The sequence below is a fragment of the Felis catus genome, chromosome B1 (genome assembly GCF_018350175.1).
Source record: "Felis catus isolate Fca126 chromosome B1, F.catus_Fca126_mat1.0, whole genome shotgun sequence".
Classification (NCBI taxonomy): Eukaryota; Metazoa; Chordata; class Mammalia; order Carnivora; family Felidae; genus Felis; species Felis catus.
The window spans coordinates 173,862,946-173,883,975 of NC_058371.1; the positions used below are offsets into that span (position 1 = coordinate 173,862,946).

At 47.4% G+C, this 21,030-nt stretch overlaps 1 protein-coding gene and 1 long non-coding RNA gene across 5 annotated transcripts in view; one reads left to right on the top strand and one right to left on the bottom strand.

The window, feature by feature from the left end:
* Positions 1-2,804: 2,804 nt before the first annotated feature.
* The window catches only part of CB1H4orf19 (chromosome B1 C4orf19 homolog), an 88,721-nt gene continuing 70,495 nt past the window's right edge, over positions 2,805-21,030 (bottom strand). For all 4 annotated transcript variants that reach the window (XM_023253213.2, XM_045056479.1, XM_045056480.1 and 1 more), the window contains 3 exons: positions 20,008-20,057; positions 6,343-6,396; positions 2,805-5,306 (listed from right to left, as the gene is read on the bottom strand). In XM_023253213.2, coding sequence (XP_023108981.2) covers positions 4,379-5,306; positions 6,343-6,374 — 960 coding nt within the window. In that variant the 5' untranslated portion in view covers positions 6,375-6,396; positions 20,008-20,057 and the 3' untranslated portion in view covers positions 2,805-4,378. The remainder of the gene's footprint in view (positions 5,307-6,342; positions 6,397-20,007; positions 20,058-21,030) is intronic.
* LOC123385086 lies at positions 11,960-17,266 on the top strand. The gene is made up of 2 exons (XR_006597148.1): positions 11,960-13,561; positions 15,745-17,266. It is a non-coding gene; the product is annotated as an uncharacterized LOC123385086 (long non-coding RNA).

The window sequence follows — 21,030 nt, forward strand, 5'->3', positions numbered from 1 at the left end:
ACATCCTTTCTTTCTCCCTCAGGATTTTAAAGATTAGGTTCAAAATGAATGAAAAATGTGGTCAGCCAAGTTTCCCATTGCTTCGTCCCAAACATTGGTTTTCTTGAGGCTTTGTTCTCAATTTGGGATTAAGGTCCTCAGAGTAACACGGCCTCATTCGAGAGACCGAACCTTCTCTGGCTGTTCAAATTCTACTCTCTGCCTGCCTTTCCAGAGAGCACTGTAAAGGCCCATTGTTCAAACAGCAGGACAGTCTAAGAGTGAAAAGCATAAATAAATGCCAGTTCTCTTCTCTCAAACTGATATGGACTTGTTCTTTCACGGCCCTGCATTTATACCTTTATGACACCTGTCACCATCTCCTAATTAGCATCCAGAGTCTCAGCTGTGTGAGGTCTCCTCAACTATAGTGTGAGGAGTTTTTATGGGTTCACCCGCCCCCCCCAATAATGTGTTGAGTCCTCACCTTACGCCACAAGCTATCCTAGATCGAGGCAAAAGGCACTTGTTCGTGGGGCACCCGGGCGGCTCAATCAGTTAAGCATCCAACTTCAGCTCAGGTCATGATCTCTCGGTTTGTTGAGTCTGAGCCCTACACTGGGCTGTGTGCTGACAGCTCAGAGCCTGGAGCCCACATCAGATTCTCTGTCTCCCCCTCTCTCTGCCCCTCCCATGCTCGTGCTCTGTCTCTCTCTCTCAATAATGCACAAACATGAAAAAAAAATTTTTTTTTAAAGGCACTTGTTAGAGTTGCTTTAGTTGAAAAAAAATTGCTAGCAGTCGACTCCAGGCAACTGATTTAATGTGGCAGGTGAGAATCATCTGGAATCAGCATATTTAATCGGTGCGCCTCAAGTGTTGTTTCTTCAAGTGGCCAAGAGGGCTTGGAAGGTCAGACTGTTCACAGATGTCTACTGTAATCTCATGTGTCGGAGAAACTGACAAATTTAGTATACAAATGTGCGACATATTTTTCCCACATATTCACAGGAAAAGCATTTACCATGAAAAACAAATGTCAGCTTGTCTCTGTTTAATTATCACTAGTTCCCAAATAGAGGATTTGAAAATAACTGAGGTTTACTCTGGAGTTAAAAATAAACAAACAGAAAGTAAGAATTTCCACATTTTCATCTGAAAGTCTAAGTAAGTCCAAGGCTGGAGGCTTGGTTCCCGTGACCACACAGGCAAAACTAAGGGAGTCAGATCTTTGCTCACATACTGGGATTTTGTGCCTCCTTTATTCTTCCGGGGGCTTCCTGCTTGCAGATGCCAATGGAAAACTTAGGAAGAGTGAGTCTTATCCTTTGGGTCAGAGGCAGAGTGAAGTAGAAAGGGAGAAATGGCGTCTGGCCAGCAGTTGCTGAGCGTGGACAAATGGGCGTGTGTTAAGCAACCTCAAATTCTCTTTGTTCCTTTGAAGATCGGGTTTGACAGTTATAACAACTTGCTACTAATGGCCTTGGGAACCAGAGGAAAAATATCTACTTTCATATTTATATGACAGTTCAACTTCTGCCAGTCAAGAACGTGTGTGTGCGTATACACATATATACACATACATGTAATATAGTAATAATCTTATATCACAATCACAGTCGAGGTTTAACGTGGTGAATACCCACATGACGCAGTTTGCTAAGTTCATGGAAGACCAGGATGTCCACTCCTGACCACAGCCAGTGCCTCACGTTCAGGGCGCATTGGCGCTTTGGGGGCGTTCAGAATATTTGAAAAGTTCACTATTGGCAAGCATCACGTTTCTGATAGGGGGGTGCACCCGACGGCAGAAAGAAGACACGCTACACGGGGTGGGACGCTTAGTCAGTTGCTAGACAACCGGTGGATGAAGCTACAGTCTGGAATTTCTTTTCATTCTTTAGATTCTGACTTCCTCTGACATCCTTTGGTAGAGCCTGGATGTGGGGTTAGACAAAAGGAGCCACGAAAGCTTTAAAAACAAACGTAAAAAAAAAAAAAAACCTTGAAAACCTTGGCCATCTGCTAACCTTTTTGAAGCAGTTATTCACACAAAAAAGAATCTTTAAAACTTAGGAGAACTGCCGATCATGGTGAATATGCAGCCGTCTCAGGATGTAAAATCGTGCACACGTTCCAAGTGCAGGAGTGGGTTTCTGTGCAAGGTACAGAGACCTGTCTGCACTAACTCCTCACCTTACTCTCTTTCTGTCTGAATTTCCTTCTTTCCTTCTTCTGTTTTAGAGACAGCAGGGGAAGTCGAGATGCCCGTAGCTGTCCAGTCCTCCTTCCACCGGACCAAAGGTTGAATCCCCTTTGGGGTTATACTGAATGTAAAACACGGCCTTTCGACCTTTAGCAAACTGGCTCTATTCTGAGCTCTATTCTGAGGCTGTAAGCTGACCACCTCAACACTCAATGTCTCAGCGTGGAGCCCAACGCGGGGCTTGAACTCACGACCCTGAGACCAAGACCTGAGCTGAGATCAAGAGACGGACACTTAACTGAGCCACCCCAGCGCCCCTTCCTTTATTCTTTTTTCTGCGTGGAAAGCAAATGTAATGATTGGACTACACAGTGATCTTGAGAAGGAAGTCAAGATGATAGGAGCACTGGTTGCTGACAGAATGGGACACTCTAGCACCCTGGACTGCTACTTCTGGCCTCCTTTTACACAAGAGGTAAATCTGTCTCTATTGTATAAGCCATTTATCACATGCAGCCGAATCTAATCCCAACAGACACACTTGGGGAACTGAAGGACTCACTCTCAAATATGAAGCATTGGGTGTACGAAGTACAATAACAAACACACACAACGCATGTAACAAGGACAACAGTTTCTATTTTAGGGGCTCTGTGTGACCTTCTAGGTAGAGATGGTATGTCCCCAAACAAACCCAGGGTAATGTATGCCTGTTAAGCATTGGTCAGGGTGCCGTCCTTAAAGATGCTGGGAAATCATGTTTTCTATTAAATAATTACCAATACGCGGTGATGACATTACAGACATTTCAGTTGTGAGGACATAAAGCCATTTTTAAAGGATTTGTTTTTAGCTAATAAGACTTATCATTTTATTGAGTGCGTCTTCTGTGCCAGGCACTGTGATAAACACCTGCATCATCTCGTTTAATCTCTACAAACACACACCGTTATTACTCTGACTTAACAGATGGGAAAGGAGAAGGGATCAATTACTTGTCTAAGGTCGCATGGCAAAGCTGGAAACCAGACCAAGGTCAGTCGGATTTCAGAGCCTGTGTTATGAAATGCCATCCTAAAGCTCTTCTGGGTTCCCGTTTCTCTAGATGGACTTGACCGTGCTTTAAATTCTCCACTGGGCCACGTCAGAACGGCAGTTCTCGTTCCTATAAATTACAAGGCGGAAATGCAGAGGGGGCTGTTGTTCGTCCTTAAGGGGAGATCAGCGCGTGCGGTCACGCTGTCACGCGTTTCCACGGCAGGGACAGCCAGCCAAAGCCGTTCTCAGCAAACTGACTTGCTCTCCTCCTCACCTGTTAACTTAGTAGTGCAGCTCTTTACATGGAAGCAAACGTCAAGGCTTACTGACACTCAAGGCTGGCACATTAGAACCGCCTTTGAGTTACGACAGACACACTCACATGTTGTTATGTTTTAATCAGAATCAGACATTAAAGTGGCATAGAACACTCCATCTGATCTCTTCGCTGTTCCCAATCTCATGAATTTACAAGTCAAATGGTCACAAGCAGGTTTAAGAATTATTTTGACCGGCTTCCCCCATCCCAAAGGAGAATAAAAAGTAATAATGTAAAAAAAGTTAAGGTCAAGGTGTCTTCATATCACAGCTAACAACTAACCATTTGTTCACTAGTGGCTTCTGCCCCATCCTGAATGCTGCTGAGCTTAACTGGATATCAAACAAGTGGTTAGTTATTAGTTCCCTGGGAGACCGTCCCTGAAGGTAAGCCACGCTCTGGGGACACACGAGGCACTTTCAGTGGGGGTAGTTACCTTTTCCGGGTTGGGTACAACGTCTGGCTCTCAGAAGCGAGACAGTGAATTTACCAACAGAACATTCTGTGATTATGCACTCTTGGGATTCAGCACTGGGATTTCCGAGCGTTCTCGGAGAGGGGTTTGTGGGTTGACGAGCAGGCTGTTTAATTTCTGCCTGTGCTGTGGGCACCGGCGCATCGTCCCCTCTGATTTTTATTCCGGCCTCCTGAGTGACACCCCGTCTACACAGCGGGGCTTCCGATACTTCGCAACAAGCGGCCTGGCCGCAGGCACTGCCAATCGCCAGAACGGACGCCGTTGCAAACAGTCGGCGAGGCTGCCAGTTAAGGCTGCACGACGTCAGCTGCGCGCAAGGAGCACGCGCCATGCGCGGCGCGACACCAGCTCAGGGGCCCTAATCTGCCTCGTCCGCGTCTTCTCCTGCGGTGGCCGCTTCCAAAGCCGCAAGGGCTTCGGCCACCGCCGCGTCCTCGTCCACCGCATCCCCACTCCCGTCTGCGGTGGAGCCGGGCGCATCCTCCCACCCAGTTCTCGAATCGACCCTGGGCACGGCCTGAGCAGCGTCCTCTTCTTTGAAGCCGACACTCAGGGCTTCTGTTGCCACGGCCTCATTTAAGGAATCCCAGCTTCTCTTCAAGGGGAAGGGCATATTCAAGCCGTGCGCCCCGGCCCTGGGATGAAGGCCCGCCGGGGGTCCCTCCTCAGGGTGGCTCTTGGGAAGACCGTCCTTTTCTTCCCAGTCAACTGTGTCTCCAGCCGAGCCCCGAAGGGGAGGGTAATCCGGGGCCGGCATCTGGAAGTCGTGGTCTTGTACTTCCAAGGCAGGACCTTCTGCCCTGAGAGCAGCTCTGGGGTCCCCACTTTGGACGACGTGGGTCTCTCGCAGGGCCGGCAGCAGCACACTGTCCCGTCTGCCGGGGCCCCCGCCTTCCCGGAAGGGTGCAGTCGGGGGGGCGCTGTTGGCGGTACTGACGCAGGAGCCCCTCTCGCCCTGGTGGGGCCCACGGTCCCCAGTGGGCTGCGGGGGGGCGGCGGGGCCGATGCCGTTGACGGCACTGCCAGCCTTGTCCGCGCAGGGTCCCCCCACCGTGTCCCCCAGAGGGGGCGATCCCGGGGGAGGCCAGCGGGGCTCCTGCCCGCTGCCAGCTCTGCCCCTGCTGGCCGTCCTCTTCAGGCCCTCGCTCTGCAGCTCGTTTTGATGCCCCGGGACTTGGCTGCCCTGTTTGCCTTTCCATTTACCAGCGCCCCCTTCATCCACCTTGCAGCTGTTCACCTCGTTGACGTAGCCAGAGGAGGGCACTTGAACTGGATCGAAGAGATAGCTGGCGGCGACAAGAATGAAGATCAGTCAGTTAGACATTAACTACGGTTATTCACGAATCCCTCTATGAATAGCTTCCATTATCAACACTCTATGCTTCTACTTTCTGCTTCCTTCTACCATTCCTGTTAATTTCTGCCATCTGTGTATGTCTAAACCTCTGTGTATGTCTAAACCAAATAGATCTAGTTGGTATAAACCTGTTTTACCACTGGAAATAGGTCTCAGGAAGAGATCTAAGAGACCACAGAACAGGGTGCAAAGTGGTTGATGGAATTAAAAACAACCAAAAAGTAAATAAATGTCCAATAACAGGGGAATAGGTGGTTAAACACTGATGGCACATCCCCTCCACAGAATAGTATGCAGTCATTAACACGATAAATAAATATGAAGTCTGGACTAGCACGGAAGACACAACAAATATTTATGATAATAAATGGTTTTTGAATCACGCCCTACCATCACACTGTGAGTACAATGGAATAAAACTTATACACACGTATAAATAAATGGATGTAGGTGTATAGCTGTAGATGGAGAACTAAAATAATCAAAAAAGTGCTATTTGTTAAGGGAGCAAATTAGTTGACTTCTTCCCCTTTATTTTGTGTGGAGTTCTAGTCAGGTTATCCAAATTTTCCTGAAATAGAATCTGGACAGAATTAAAACCCTGTATGTGACTGGGGTGATTTATTTTCAGTGATGCCAGGTCAGGCATCATCTCTGCAACCCCAGCTTGTCTTTGCACTGAAGGTCTCTGGAGAATTGCAAGGTCCACCTAAACCAAATTCCGTCTCAGAGCACGACGGCATTCCCAATGTGCTCGGAGCAGTGAGCAACAACAACAAAAAAGTTTAAATCTGGGCCACATGTCCTCTGAAATGATATCCGAGCAGTTCCAAATGCATAATTTCTTGGCAATGCTGGTCATGCTTGAGGTCGGATAAATGCAGCGAACCCATGCGCGGTCTTTAGGGGGGCCTCCACGGTAGTCCCAAAGTCCTCCACTCAGGGGGGTACTTTTCCAACTTTACCTTTGTATCATTTTACAGCACTTGCACCCCATCTGGATGAGTTTTTGTTACCATCTGGAAAAGAGACAAAGGACAGAACATAGTGAATGACATCTGAACAGGAACTAAGTTTGCTCCTTCCTTCCCAGATTCTCCAAGTTGGGAGGGTCACAATTTTTGGCAAAAGCAGAACACGTGAGGCAGGGAGACCATGGTTACTGGGAACACCTTCACGTTTCTAAAATCACCAATTCAGAGTTCTCAAACATTTACCGACGCTCGTCTCTGTGCCAGGCCCTTTCCCCATCCTGGGGCGATAGGTAGGTTGTCTCCATTTGGTGAAGGAGGAAACACAGGCTGAAGAATGCTAGGGAGAGACCTTCGGGATTGAAAAGGATCCTTTACATTTCCACATCAATCAATGGCCTTATGCTGGGAACTCTGGAGCCTAACCAGGGCGCAGCCATTGTGCTGCTCCAGGGGGCGGGGGTGTAAGAGAGGACTCCTTACCAGGGGATTAGCTACTCAAGTATGAAAGGACACCTGGGTGGGGGCGCCTGGGTGGCTCAGTGGGTTAAACGTCTGACTTCTGCTCAGGTCATGATCTTGCAGTTTGTGAGTTCAAGCCCCGTGTGGGGCTCTGTGCTGACAGCTCAGAGCCTGGAGCCTGCTCCCGATTCTGGGTCTCCCTCGCTCTCTGCCCCTGCCCCACACATGCTTGCTCTCTCTCAAAAATAAATAAACATTAAAACATTTTTTTCAATCATTAAAAAGAAAGGGGCATCTGGGTAAGGTGGCCGACCTGCACGCTCCACAACACAGACCCAAGGAGGTGACGGCTGTGGTCATCATTCCAAGCTTTACGGGACTAATCGGCATCTGTTGCGCCCCTCCCGTGACTGGCCAACCCGGGCAATGGCCCAGGGGCTCCACTCTTGCAGCTCAAGGACATGGCCCTTGGGGCGTCCTGGCAGCAGATGGGTTCATCTGCTTCTTTTCTCCTGCCTGCCCCTTCCCCAGTTTCGTGTTTCCTGATGCGTGCTCTCCCACTGAAATCTTCCCTTCACGTGGAACTCACCGGGTTGTTCTGATCTCTCTTCTGAAGATCCTAAAAACTCGTGTGGAAGAATCTCTAAATCATTTCCCTTTTCTAATAGGAACAACCTTTTTTTTTTTTTAATTATTATTTTTTTTAAACGTTTATTTATTTTTGGGACAGAGAGAGACAGAGCATGAATGGGGGAGGGGCAGAGAGAGAGAGGGAGACACAGAATCGGAAACAGGCTCCAGGCTCCGAGCCATCAGCCCAGAGCCCGACGGGGGGCTCGAACTCACGGACCGCGAGATCGTGACCTGGCTGAAGTCGGACGCTTAACCGACTGCGCCACCCAGGCGCCCCTAGGAACAACCTTTAAAGTGACAAACCAGTAAGAGAATCTACAGCCCCAGTCCCTCCGTCTCCGTAAGACGTGCACACGAGGAAGAGGGAGAGATCATTCACTGTTGGCGGTGTCGCTGCCTCCCTGGCCTGTCTTCTGTCTTCCTTCAATTGTAATTGAACTCCCAGGATGCCACCACAGAAACCTTTACCCACACGGAAAATGACCGGTGCTCTTTAAGAGGTTATGGACTGGCAGGTTATGGGTTTATACCGATAAATAAAGTCTACAAACAACCTCCTATGGGAAGGCTGAAAAATGGTCTCCAAAAGATATCCCCAACCTAATCTCTGGAATTTGCATGTAGCAAAGAAACAAAAAAGGTCTTTGCATATGTGATTACAGATTCGAGATGGGGAGATTTACTTGGATTATATGGTTCAGAGCCCAGCTCTGCTTCTTACTTGGCTGTATGACTTTGGGCCTCGGCTATTTCATCTGTAAATGGGGATAATGGTATGTCTACCGTATGGTGTCGTTGGGGATTATATAAGTTAATATTCACAATAAGCATATACTTATTACTCAGACCTGTTTGGACATAGCACGTTAAAAAAAAAAATTCTCTTTCCTTTCCTTCCTTTCTTCCCTTCCCTTCCCCTTCTTCCTCCCTCCCTCCCTCCCTCTCTCTCTCTCCTTTCTTCTTTCCTTCCTTTTCTTTTCTTTTCTTTTCTTTCTTTCTTTCTTTCTTTCTTTCTTTCTTTCTTTCTTTCTTTCTTTCTTTCTTTCTTTCTTTCTTTCTTTCTTTCCTTCCTTCCTTCCTTCCTTCCTTCCTTCCTTCCTTCCTTCCTTCCTTCACATATGAGCAGGGAAGAGACAGAGAGAGAAGGAGAGAGAGAATCCCAAGCAGGCTCCACACTGTCAGTTCAAACCCATGAACCATGAGATCATGACCTGAGCCAAAATCAAGAGTTGGACACTTAACCAACTGAAGCACCCAGGAGCCCCAACATGTTAAAAGAAAAAAAAGTATGGAGGCCTTGCACCTAAGAAAGATGTAATGTAGTTGCCACAACATACACACAGGAACAAAAGCATTGTGAACACCAAGTAATATTTGTTTTCTGGGTTAAGGGCCAAATGGTATATTTCTATTAACTGTGGCACCAACTGAAAGTCAAGTGCCACAAAACCCGAGTGCCACAAAGGTTCCTCAGAGGGAGAAATCATTGGGAGCTTGGCCAGCGGTCAGTGTGCACAACCACTTACTGTTTCAAAGCACTCTCCGTTAAATGATCCCATGTCCAGAGCCCAGAATTTTGTTCCCAGCCTCTGCTCCCACTTACGCCTATTTTCTGCTAGCAATTCATAAATCAGCTGGAAAAACAGGACCAAGAAACAAGGACGATGTGCACCTCCCCCCCTCCATCAACCCCTCTCCTCCACCCTCCCCTCCCCCCATCCTGCTCTAAAACTCTGCCCCTCTACATGCTTGCAGTACCTTTATTTATCTTGGACTCTGTTTAAAAACACAGGAGGATAGGAGGGAAAAAAAAGGTCAAAGGAAAGAAAAACCTGGCTTTGAGGTTTTTGAGAGGGCAGACTGTGGGTCATCATAATGTAATTGAAGCCATGGTGATCACTGTTAAAATATCTGGTCAGTCAACTTTAGGATGGCAAGTTAAGAGGCATAGCAGGGGAAGGTTTCAGGAGGGAAGGAAGGAAGGAAGGAAAGAAGGAAGGAGGGAGGGAAGGAAGGAAGGAAGGGAGGGAGGGAAGGAGGGAGGGAGGGAAGGAAGGAAGGAAGGAAGGAAGGAAGGCAGGAAGGAAGGGAAGAAGGAAGGAAAGAAGGGAGGGAAGGAAGGTAGGAAGGAAGGAAGGAAGGGAGGAAGAAAAAGGGAAGGAAGGGAAGAAGGAAGGAAGGAAGGAAGGAAGAAAGGAAGGGAAGAAAGGAGGAAGGAAGGAAGGAAGGAAGGGAAGAAGGAAGGAAAGAAGGGAGGAAGAAGGGAAGAAGGAAGGAAGGAAGGAAGGAAGGAAGGAAGGAAGGAAGGAAGGGAAGAAGGAAGGAAGGAAGGAAGGAAGGGGAGGGAGGGAGGAAGCTAGGAAGCGTCAGCCTTGAGCCACACCTTGTGTTCCCAGCGGCTCAGAGGCTGACGGGACCCTGGGGAACCCTGGCCCAGCCACAGTCCCCACCCTGTGCCGCTGTGGCCAGGGCCACGGGAGCAACACATTCTGCCCTGAAATGACTGCGGAGCTTTAACAGGCCAACTGGGGAGCCACCACTTCCCTGTTTCTTATAGAATGTATAAGTCATCTGTGGCTGTAGGCTCCCCTCCTCCTCCCCCAGAAAAACCACAGGATCTATATTTTCCTTCAGAGCCAGGTAATAGAAAGGATGTTGTAAAGGTTTTCCCCTTTCAGGATCAAGTTTCTGGTTTGGCTTCTCAGCCCAGCCCCCACTGGCCTTTGGGGCACAGCACCCGGGTTTCTGCCTGGCCTGGTCCCTCACCTGAGGGCCCGGCTCCGGGCCTCTCCCGCCTCTCTCTGCCGGTGGAGACGGCCTCTTCCTGGCCACAGGCTCTGCCTTCTCCCACCTGCCCGGAGTTTTCCCTCCCCAGGGACATTCCTTCTCTCACTGAGGTGGCTCCAGTGTCCACGGCTGTGTGACTGCGTGACTGCTGGCGGAAAGGGTGGGGACTAATGTATTCACATCCAACCTCTGTCTGCCCATATCCACGACTTCCTTCCTTCTATGAGGATCCCTAATGTCAAATTCAATTTATTCCTCTTTTCATATGTCACTTTAGTGTCCACATCTTGCTTTTGGCAAGGAGCTCTCCCATTTCCAAGAGCGAAAAGGAAATACTCCTTGTCCAGTGTGACACCTGGACACGGGGACAGGGGAGGGTGGGGTACACGCTCTTAATTAACACCTTCACGAGGGGCAGTCTACCTGCCTTCTCCCTGCTCCCCCGCCCCACTTGGACAACGGCTAGCTTGGAGGTTAGAACTCGGCTGTCAGGTGCCTCGTATTACTTAGTAGAATCAAAATTTGCTTTGTCTTTGGAGTATAAAAAATCAGTCGAGAGGCAAAGGGCAAATCCTTTGCAATCATCGGCTGGTTTATACAGGGGGAAAAGCAAATACCATTAGGAGGGTATGTCCACCCAACGTGGGCACCTGCCTGCTTCTGGAGTCCTGTGTTGGGGGTTGACTCTGCCCTGTGTTTTATGTTGAAGTTAAACAGTCCTGTGTTTGAAGATGGACATGCGAATGCTCTGTCAGTTACTAATCAAGTCTCGTTGCTGGAAAATCCTGTTCCACAGGGGGGATCGTGGGGGAGGCGGGGTGGGGGAGGGGTATGGAACAGGAAGACCACAGAGTCAGGCGTTTTCTAACCAGGCAGAGAAATGGAGTATTCATCAGGAAGACAAGACATACAGAAAAAGGCTCAAGCCGGCTGCCAAGGGCTGCCTTTGAACAGGATCGTCCCAAAGAGTGACGGAGGCAGGTCAAAGGGCACAGGAACCAGCTTGTAAAGGTTCTACTGGTCAGATCTGGAACTATTGGAGCATCAAAATAAATACTACCGATACAAAGGGTTAGAGCCCCCTGAATAAAATGAGGATCTGTGCGTCCACGTGGATATAAATTCAGGGAAAGCTCTGCCTTATAAGTAGAAAGCCAGCTAACCCGCACACAAGGAATCATGGGACTAGAAAAATCTCCATCATAACAGTAACTGATTCAAGCAAGGGTCAGCAGTGGATGCTGACATTAGTGGGCAAGGGTTCGGGGAGAACAGAACGGTTCGTCTCTAAGCACGCCACCTGCTTAAGGGTACAACAGTATCGATACGGTGGAGGAACGATGCACGCAGCACTTGCACCTGATACCCAAAGGTGACATTGCCCGCAATGAGACTGACCAGCTCCAGGGGCCCCTGATGGGAGGCACTGAGAACTCAGCATCACTTCTCTGGTTTTCCTGTCACGGGAATGTAACCTGGGTGGAAGCCTGAAGCCACATCAGTCAAACCCAAATGGGGGGATATTCTGCAAAACAATCTGGCCTGTACTCTTTTTTTTTTTTTTAATTTTTTTTTCAACGTTTTATTTATTTTTGGGACAGAGAGAGAGCATGAACGGGGGAGGGGCAGAGAGAGAGGGAGACACAGAATCGGAAACAGGCTCCAGGCCCTGAGCCATCAGCCCAGAGCCCGACGCGGGGCTGGAACCCACGGACCGCGAGATCGTGACCTGGCTGAAGTCGGACGCTTAACCAACTGCGCCACCCAGGCGCCCCAATCTGGCCTGTACTCTTAACGAAATGCACGACTGTTGTGAAAACCAAAGACTGCGGAGCTAGTCCAGACTAAAGAAGACTAAGGGGATAGGACAGCCGAATGAAATGTATAAGCTTTTGGCTAAAAGGCTCTTACTGACAAAATTGTTGAAATCTGAATAAGGCCTGTCGATTAGGTAACAGTATTAAATCAATGTTAATTTCCTGATTTTGATCAGTGCACTGGGGTATATAGGAGAATGCCCTTGTCCTTAGGAAATACACGAAGTATTAAGGAGGAAGGGTATGATATCTGTAATTTATTAAAATGATTCAGCAAAAACGCGTGCGTGCATGTGCGTGTGCGTGTGTGTGTGTGTGTGTGTGTGTGTGTAGGGAAATGGAAGAATAAAGCAAATCTGGTAAATGTTAACTTTTGGGCACAGTGAGAGGAGGGTATTTGAAAATTCTTTGCACTTTTCTTACAACTTCTCAGTAAACCTGATGTAATGTCAAAATGAAAAAAGAAAAAAAGTGGGAAATTAAAAAAAAAAGCACCAATCTACTGTTAATTGTTGTTCTGTCTGTCCCTGGGCTAGGACCTAGCAGGTGTGGGAAATCACTGATAATGATATTCCCTACAAAGCAGCACGGGGGAAAGGTTGTAGAAAGGAGCTCACCAAAAGCCCCCCGATTTCTCTGGACGTAGCTGTGATCCTGAGTGCATCCTGAAGACCTTTACTCAATAGCCAGTCCCAGCCTCTGAAGGCAAAGAAGGTCTGGTTCCTGTCCTCAGCTGCCCCGCCTTGGAGAGGGACTTACAGCCTGGTGCTTGGGGGGTCCATCAGCTGTCTGCCTCCCCTTCTAATCCCAGGCGCCTCTCAGGCAACACCTAACTCAGGGCGGCGTCCAGCTCACACGGAGCCCTACACACTTGACATTCAAACAAAGGGATGACTGGTGAGTGACAGCTGTGAGTGAATAAGAGGGGACTATGGGATTTTACCAGTCGTTCCATTCGGGGGCCTGCCTCTTCCCGTGATCGCACCACCCAGTGGTCCAGAACAAAAAGCCAAGCGCAGGAGCTGAGAGAGGGGAAGGACTGCGTTCCTCCCTCCGGGCTCGGGAAACAGCACCCACCACCCTTTGTGCAGTTCCCAGGGTCAAGGGCGTTCTGCTGCAAGGGTTCTAGTCAAGGAGCTTTAGAGGCAGCCGGGAAGTGGTCTGAGTTTACAGAAGTTGGAATACTTGGAAGACAGACACCATAAAATCAAACACTCGAATCCAGCTGCGTGTTCGGAGAAGAGCTGCGATTTCGTGTCATGTGGTCAGCAGGTGAAGCTGACAGCCATTTAGTGAGTCGTTTCTGGTACCGAGGAATGAGTGAAAATAGTTGCCAGGTGCTGAAGAAAATTACCAGGCGCTTTATACAAGAAATAAGAGATGGTCTGCCCAGCTTCAGCGCCGGCGCTGGATTCGTAACTGGAAAGGGACAAGAAGAGACATTCTTAGACTGCTCAATCCACTTCCTCAGCAGAACCACTGCCTCCTTCCTGGACAGCCTTTGAAAACTCTCGGTGAGTTTCCTTTTCTCCTAAAGAGGCTGAGCTTGGGGCGCCTGGGTGGCGCAGTCGGTTAAGCGTCCGACTTCAGCCAGGTCACGATCTCGCGGTCCGGGAGTTCGAGCCCCGCGTCGGGCTCTGGGCTGATGGCTCAGAGCCTGGAGCCTGCTTCCGATTCTGTGTCTCCCTCTCTCTCTGCCCCTCCCCCGTTCATGCTCTGTCTCTCTCTGTCCCAAAAATAACTAAATGTTGAAAAAAAAAAAATAAAAAAAAGAGGCTGAGCTTCAGTGATGGTGGAGAGCCTGAAAGCCTATATGAGGACCTTTATTATCACCGTCAATCACCTATTTTAGGCTACGATATGTGTTGGCATCACCTAGAGCTGGGCTTGATGGGATATTTATGTGCAGAGATGTGTTTTGTAGGTTTCCCCCCTGAAACGGGTCCCTGGTCAGACAGGTTTGGGAACAGCAGAGATTAAAGATGAACATGTTCATGGTTATGAAAAAGAGCCACTTCACCTTGTTTAGCTCTGCAGTTACCCAAATTATGTGAACACAGAATTTTTTTTTCCCCATAAAACTTCCTAACCACGAAACTTCGGTTTTGTGAAATGTTTTGGGAAAAACCACAGTTGAAATGACAGTCCTAATCATCTGGGGGGAGTGTTGTGCCTCAAGCGACAAGTGCGGTATGCTGTTTGGGCGACCCCAGCCAGGCAAAGCGTGCGCCAGGAGTCACGTGTTGGCAGTGGCTCCATCACCAACTGCTCACGCGTGGGAGGGTCGTGTGATCGCTTGAGTCCGCGAGGTCAAAGGTCTCTTCCAAATCTGACAACCTGAAAGGGGAATCAGTGAAGAACAGGAATGTCCCCCATCCACCCTCTATTCATCTTGGTTGACACACTGATAGACCGGTGAGTACCGAGGCAAGGCAGGCACTGACAGGACCCGCCTGCGGGTGAGGTTTCTCTCCAGGGCTTGTCAACCACCCCATGGTCATTCCGCCGACGTGTGTCTGGGTCCCGGGGCCACATTCACCCAGCACATGGTCTGACTTAATGTAAAAAGCTTCTCTTCCGTGTCCCCTGGCTCATTTCAGGTCTGCAGCTCTGTGGTAGGGGTCTCCTCAGCCTCTTTCCAGGGAGTACCGCGGGAGACAGCGTGTGTAACAGCAAAGCCCCTGGGAGGGCCGAGGCCACAGATCACCGGGACCCTGTGAGGCTGGAAGAGGTGCACTGTCGGACCCCCTTTTCCACTGGAGTGGGCTGGGGGAGACGCAGGCTACCGGTCTGGAGATTAGGGTCTCGGGAGCAAAGGAACAAATTGGTCTCTGCGGGTGAAATGTCAGGGTTGAAATTGGTATTTCTTTTTTTTGAATATATTTTTTTAATGTTTGTTTATTTTTCAGAGAGAGAAAGAGACAGAGTACCAGCAGGGGAGGGGCAGAGAGAGAGGGAGACACAGAATCCGAAACAGGCTCCGAGCTGTTAGCACAGAGCCCAACACGGGGGTCAAACTCACGGCCCGAGATCATGACCTGAGCTGAAGTCAGAGGCCCAACTGACTGAGCCACCCAGATGCCATGAAATTGGTATTTCTTGATGAAAGACTGCCCTGGGCCCACTCAAATCGTGCTATTGAAAGCACTGCCTGCCTGGCCTCTCCCAAGGCTGATCTTGCCGGTATATGCACCCGATGAGGGTGTCTACACGGTTTCTGTGGTGCTTCCATTCCCCGTCCCATAACTTTACTGCTGCTGGAGTCACAGGGTCCTTGGTGTCTGTATTATATGTGGAAAAACAAAAGACTTTTACAACAGTGAGAATGTCCCTCCATTTTTCTGTTCTTGTGGTCCATATACTTGCATATCACAATCTTTTTGATCTTAATAACATTTCTTTTATTAAAAAATTTTTAACAGTTATTTATTTTCGAGAGACAGAGAGAGAGAGAGTGAGCGCACAAGTGGGGGAGGGTGCACGAGAAAGGGAGACACAGAATCCGAAACAGGCTCCAGGCTCTGAGCTGTCAGCACAGAGGCTGACGTGGGGCTCAAACCCACAAACTGTGAGATCATGACCTGAGCCGAAGTCAGACGCTTAACCGACTGGGCCACCCAGGCACCCTAATCGATTTAAAAACATTTCTATGACCTTTTCTTCTATTCAAAATCTAATATCATTTTTTTCTTTTCAGATGTCGTCATTAATCTGCTGTCCTTAAGACACATGTTTTATGAATGGTCACAGTCATCACATAGTGTCTCCACTGATATGACTCTCCATTGAATCCATGGTGTATCAGGCACTGTACCAGGTTCTGGGGAAATAATGGCATTCCAGGTGCTCCCCGGAAGAACTTATAGTCTTGGATGTGTGTGTGGTGGGGGGGGAGGGGGGAGTATACGTGTGGGGTGGGGTGGGATGTATGCAAACATTCGGGAAGGTTCACCACACCGCACCAGCATTTCAGCATCGTGGTTAAAGGAGTAATCTAGGGTCAGAGCTGCGGGTTTCCATCTACCTCTGCCACTTACTAGTTTTGTGACCTCCGGGCAGATTTCTTAGCATCTACGAGCTTCAGTTGTCTAATCTGTGAAATGGGAACGATAGCTGTTTCTGCTTGTGAAGATTGTTCTGAAAATGGAATGAGCTAGGAGTCTGTAAGGCATTTACTATGGTGTCTGGGGGACTACCAGTAGTCATTGACACTCAGAATAAGTAGATCGCATTTGGGTGTTCTCTACTCATCAAGTACTGTTTTTGGGAACTTTCGTGTTTAACTTTACAGCAACCCTTTAAGGTGCGAACTGCTGTTTTACAGATAAGTAAATGGATCTAAGTTAGAAAATGGTACGATGTAGCTGTTAATGCTGTTGTTCTAGTTTTCCCTAATATTAATATTTCCTGGCATCTGTCTTGGTGGGTCCTGTTGATTTCTGAGTCCACTGGATTACACAACAAGCAGCAGTTTGGGATCCCGTAACTTTTTGCAAGAGGGAACTGGATCCTCTTGATCTGGGCTCTGACAGAATTTGGTAGGTGTGCTTGCTTGCCACCAGATGGCAGTATACGTCGGTCATTTAATTTAAATTAGAGGAAGGGACTTGGTGTGGGAAAGCCCTCTGAAACGAAAATTAGGGCACAAATAGTGTAGGTGCTTTGCCATGTGGCAAAGTTAGGGAGTAGGTGATGTGGTAAATATTTCAGATAGTGACGGTCACCTTTAAGTCTTGGTGGTCATGGCACCACCATACACACCAGGGCCTCTTCTAGCTCTGGCGGGACATGAGGTTTGTGCTGTCATCTGGGTAGATCATGGTGGAGTCAAAAGGCTCCCACAGTTCTACAGAGAGCATTGTTGACACAATGACTGCCCGTCGGAACCCCAGATCGGAGAGTCGGCCTCGCTCCCTTCTAGTATGCTCAGACAGTGATTCTGTGGACGTGGCTGCGGAGGAAGACGCATGTGAAGTGTGCAGTTACCCTTCCTCCCCGGGGTTACATATGATGCTGCTGGGCCTGTCCATTTGGCTGCTCCTCCTGGCTATCTTTGTGCTCTACCTAGACCCCATGGCCGCCCATGTGTGAGCTGGCCGTGGGGACCCATCTTCTGGGAACATGAACAGCACGTTTTGGAGAATCTTTAGACAACAGAAATATAGTTTCTTTGGGAAGATCTTTAAAATCTGAAATGAAGACGATGTATTTTTACTTAACACGTGCAGTTCTCTGTCTTTTCCACGGGGATCAGTGGACCCCCTTCTGTCATACCCTTGACCACCATGGTAACAGTATCATCTGACAAAACTCATCTCGACTCAGTTTGTCGGGTTGCCCTATTGACTTCGGTCCAAGCTGCATAGGAAGCTATGCAATCTTTAGTAGGGCATCTGCTTAGAAACCTAAGAGACGCCCTTGGCATTAGCACATGATCACTTTCATTTTTCTGGCCATTTTATCAGAAACCAGTCACAGAACATGTATGAAATCACAGAGGGGGTCTAGGAGAAGAGGAGGAAAAACTGAATATCCAGTACATAATGTAATGAAGGGATGGGCCCTGGCATCAAAATCTGGATTGGCCTGTTTAGAAGCCAGGTGACCTTGAGTAAGTCATTTCACTTCTCAGTTTTGCCAACCACTAAGTGGGGGGAAATAGTAACACCTAATCTCGCAGAGTTCCTATTAAGATCACATGATTAGATCGTGTGCTAGGCCTGGCAAAGTGTGCCTGGCAAGTAGTAGGTTCTTAAATGTTGACTGCTGTCATGTTCACCGTCATCATCCATGAAAATATTCTTTAACCACTGGATGCTACTGAATTTTAGATACTGTGAATACAAACAAGCATTGTTCTGACCAAATCCTCCCTGGAAAGCCATGGGAATCAGGGTGCATCTCCAACACACGGTATGCCTCTTAATTGGTAAGTAGCTTTATCTGGCAGGTGGAAGAAGTCTGCATGAAACTCGAAGCATTTAGAAAAAGCCAAGTTTTGGAAAGGATGAGGAAGCCTTAGAGGAGGCAATGTGGACAGAAGTTTATACAATGCAGTCTTGTAAGGCTACAAATAATGACAGCTTTTTTTTTTCTTTTACTTATTTTTTAAAAAGGCTTCACACTCAATGTGAAACCCAACACGGGGCTTGAACTCACAACCCTGAGATCAAGACCTGAGCTGAGATCAAGAGTCGGATGCTTAACTGACCAAGCCAGCCAGGCGCCCCAATAATGAAGCATAGCTCAGGGCTAGGTGCTTGGCATCACCTAGTTCTGAGTAAATCCCAGTATCCTTGAGTGCCCAAACCACAAAGAATCTTAGAGAACATCCCGCTCAATCACCTCATTTTATAAAGGTGCTCAGGACTCAAGGCTAGAAACATGAACTGGTCAGAGGATAAGAAAAAACAGATTGTCCCATACTTATAGATGACCCTGCACATGCAGAATTGAATCCCCAATGTTTCTTGGAAGTGTAGTGAAAACAGCTTGTGCACTTGAAAAGATTGAACATGGTGCTAAGGCCTCAATAATCCCGAAGCATGTAACTGGGGGCCACTCTGCTAGTTATTAGGACACAAAGAGACAGAAGACCTCTGCCATTTTGCTAAAGGGCTCACCACCCATTCATGCAACATACATTTTCTGAGCACCTATTATGTGCCAACTACTGAACTCAATTCCAGGGATCTGGAGAGAGTTTACAGTCTAGCATGGGAAAAATATGTAAATAATATCCAAGCAGATGACTAGTCTAGTGTTATGAGATTGAAAGACGTCATACGATGTTACATAAGGAGCACCTGAGTAATCTTAGGAAGATCAGAAAGAGCTTGTGGGCAGAGGTGAGCAGATAATGGTGCTGGTGGAGTTTGGAACCACATTCCAGGGTGAATGCAACATGAAGGCAGGAATGCTATCCCTTATACTGTCTTAGACCCACCCTTTTCTCTCCTCGTGCACTGTCATTGCCCCCATCCTACAACATTATCACCTGTTTGTTTGTTTTTTTTAAGTTTATTTACTTTGAGACACACAGAAGGTGAGCAGGGGAGGGGCAGAGAGAGAGAAAGGAAGAGGGAATCCCAAGCAGGCTCCACACTGTCCGTAAGGAGCCAGACACAGGACTCTAACCCACGAACCCCAAGATCATGACCCGAGCCAAAATCAAGAGTCAGATATTTAACTGACTGAGCCACCCAGGCTCCCCAAAATCACCTCTTTCTTATTTGAATTACTGCAGTTCCTCCGGCCACCTGCATCCACCCGATACATTCGCCACATGGAAGCCATGTGATCTTTTTAGGACACACATTTGAATCACATCATTCCTCACACCTAAGACTTCTCAAAGGTGCCCGATGCCCTCAGGATATTTAATACATTTCTGTGTATATTGATGATAAAAATATCAAACTTACACAGAGATTCCTATGTACCTGGTGTTCACCTTCGTGCTTTATGGGTATAATTGATCCTCATTATTTGTGGATTTCGTATTTGTGAAATCCTCTAACTTGCAAAAGTTTATCTGCAACCCCAAAATGAATACTCAGTGTGCTTTTGCAGTCATTTGTGGACAAGAGCTGAGTGTTATTGGAGTGGTTTGATGTGCACATTTCTTGCTAAGCTCAAACAAGGCAACGTTCTGCCATCTTGTTTCAGTTCCTCATATCGTAAAGCTTTCAGTGTCAAGACTCAGTTGGGTCATGCTCATCTCACATGTTTTAGAACTGCATCCCAGACCCACACAACTAGAAAGGAAATAACAAAATTCTATGAAAAAACCTGAACGAAGCCAGAAAGAAACAGACTTCGGGGATTGCTCTGTCTACTGGCTTTCGTGTGTCAGGTAATAAAAGCTGCAGTGAAAGACCAAGTAATAGAAAATTTAATGGAAAATGGAAAGTACAGACTTTTCCCTCCAAAGCATAAAAAGGAAAAGAAAATGGCTTACCTGTTGTGGAGATTGTCCATTGGGTTTCTCTGGAAGTTTAACTTCTCTTCCTGCAACAACAAAAAAGTTGCAGATTGAGTCTGCAAGTTGCCTCCTGTTCACAGCCAAGTTGTATCTTGAAAGTGACAGCAGACAGCATGTCCTGAGGGGGTGCGAGGCAGTGAGGTGGGGGAATTGAGTTCCCTTGCCTGGGAAGACTAGTGTCTTGGGACTTGACACGCCTTGGTTTGCAGCCTAGCTGCTGAATCAGCAATCAATTAACAACCACCCAATTTCAGCGTTTTCCTCTATAAAAAGGTTGTAGTGACATTTAAATGGCACAACATGTAAGTAGTTTATCACATGCTGGGCATGCTGGGATTATTCAATAACCAAAAGCTACTGTTGTTATTTATTACTGTTGGTAAATACCACATGACAATGCACTTCTTCTCTGATGGGTAAAGTTTCGACTAAACAGAAAAAAAAAATCAAGGAATTTTCTTCCTGTAGGCCTATCAAATAATCAAAGTTTCAATGAATACATATGCAGTATCTTAATAAAATACATAATTGAGAAAATAGCATTGCTTAGTGAAAATAATGGTGTGTAATTTTGAGAAAGTAAAGCTAGTGTTCAGATTTTTACCAACTTCTCTGTGACTATTAGAATAATTCACCTATATCAAGACACGACATTTTCAGGAAATGCTCTAAGTCTGCTCCCAGGTAAATTACTTTGTGAGATACTGAATTCCACAATAGTGGAATGGTTTCACCCTTTTGGTAATTCACTTTCATTGTCCTGTAATGTCTTTTCACTCAGTATTATTTCTTATCGTTTAATTATTCCTTAATATCGAATACATTGCTGAAAGGTCAGGTGATTCTATTCTTAATTTTGACACAGCGTTCATAATTCAACTCAAATATTATTTGGTAAGAAAGACATGAGAAAGGCAAAGTCCACGGCCTCAGGGAGCTAGCCATCTGGCTGGGGAGGGCACGGAGACAACGAGAGTTTACAAGTCACTAAAATACTAT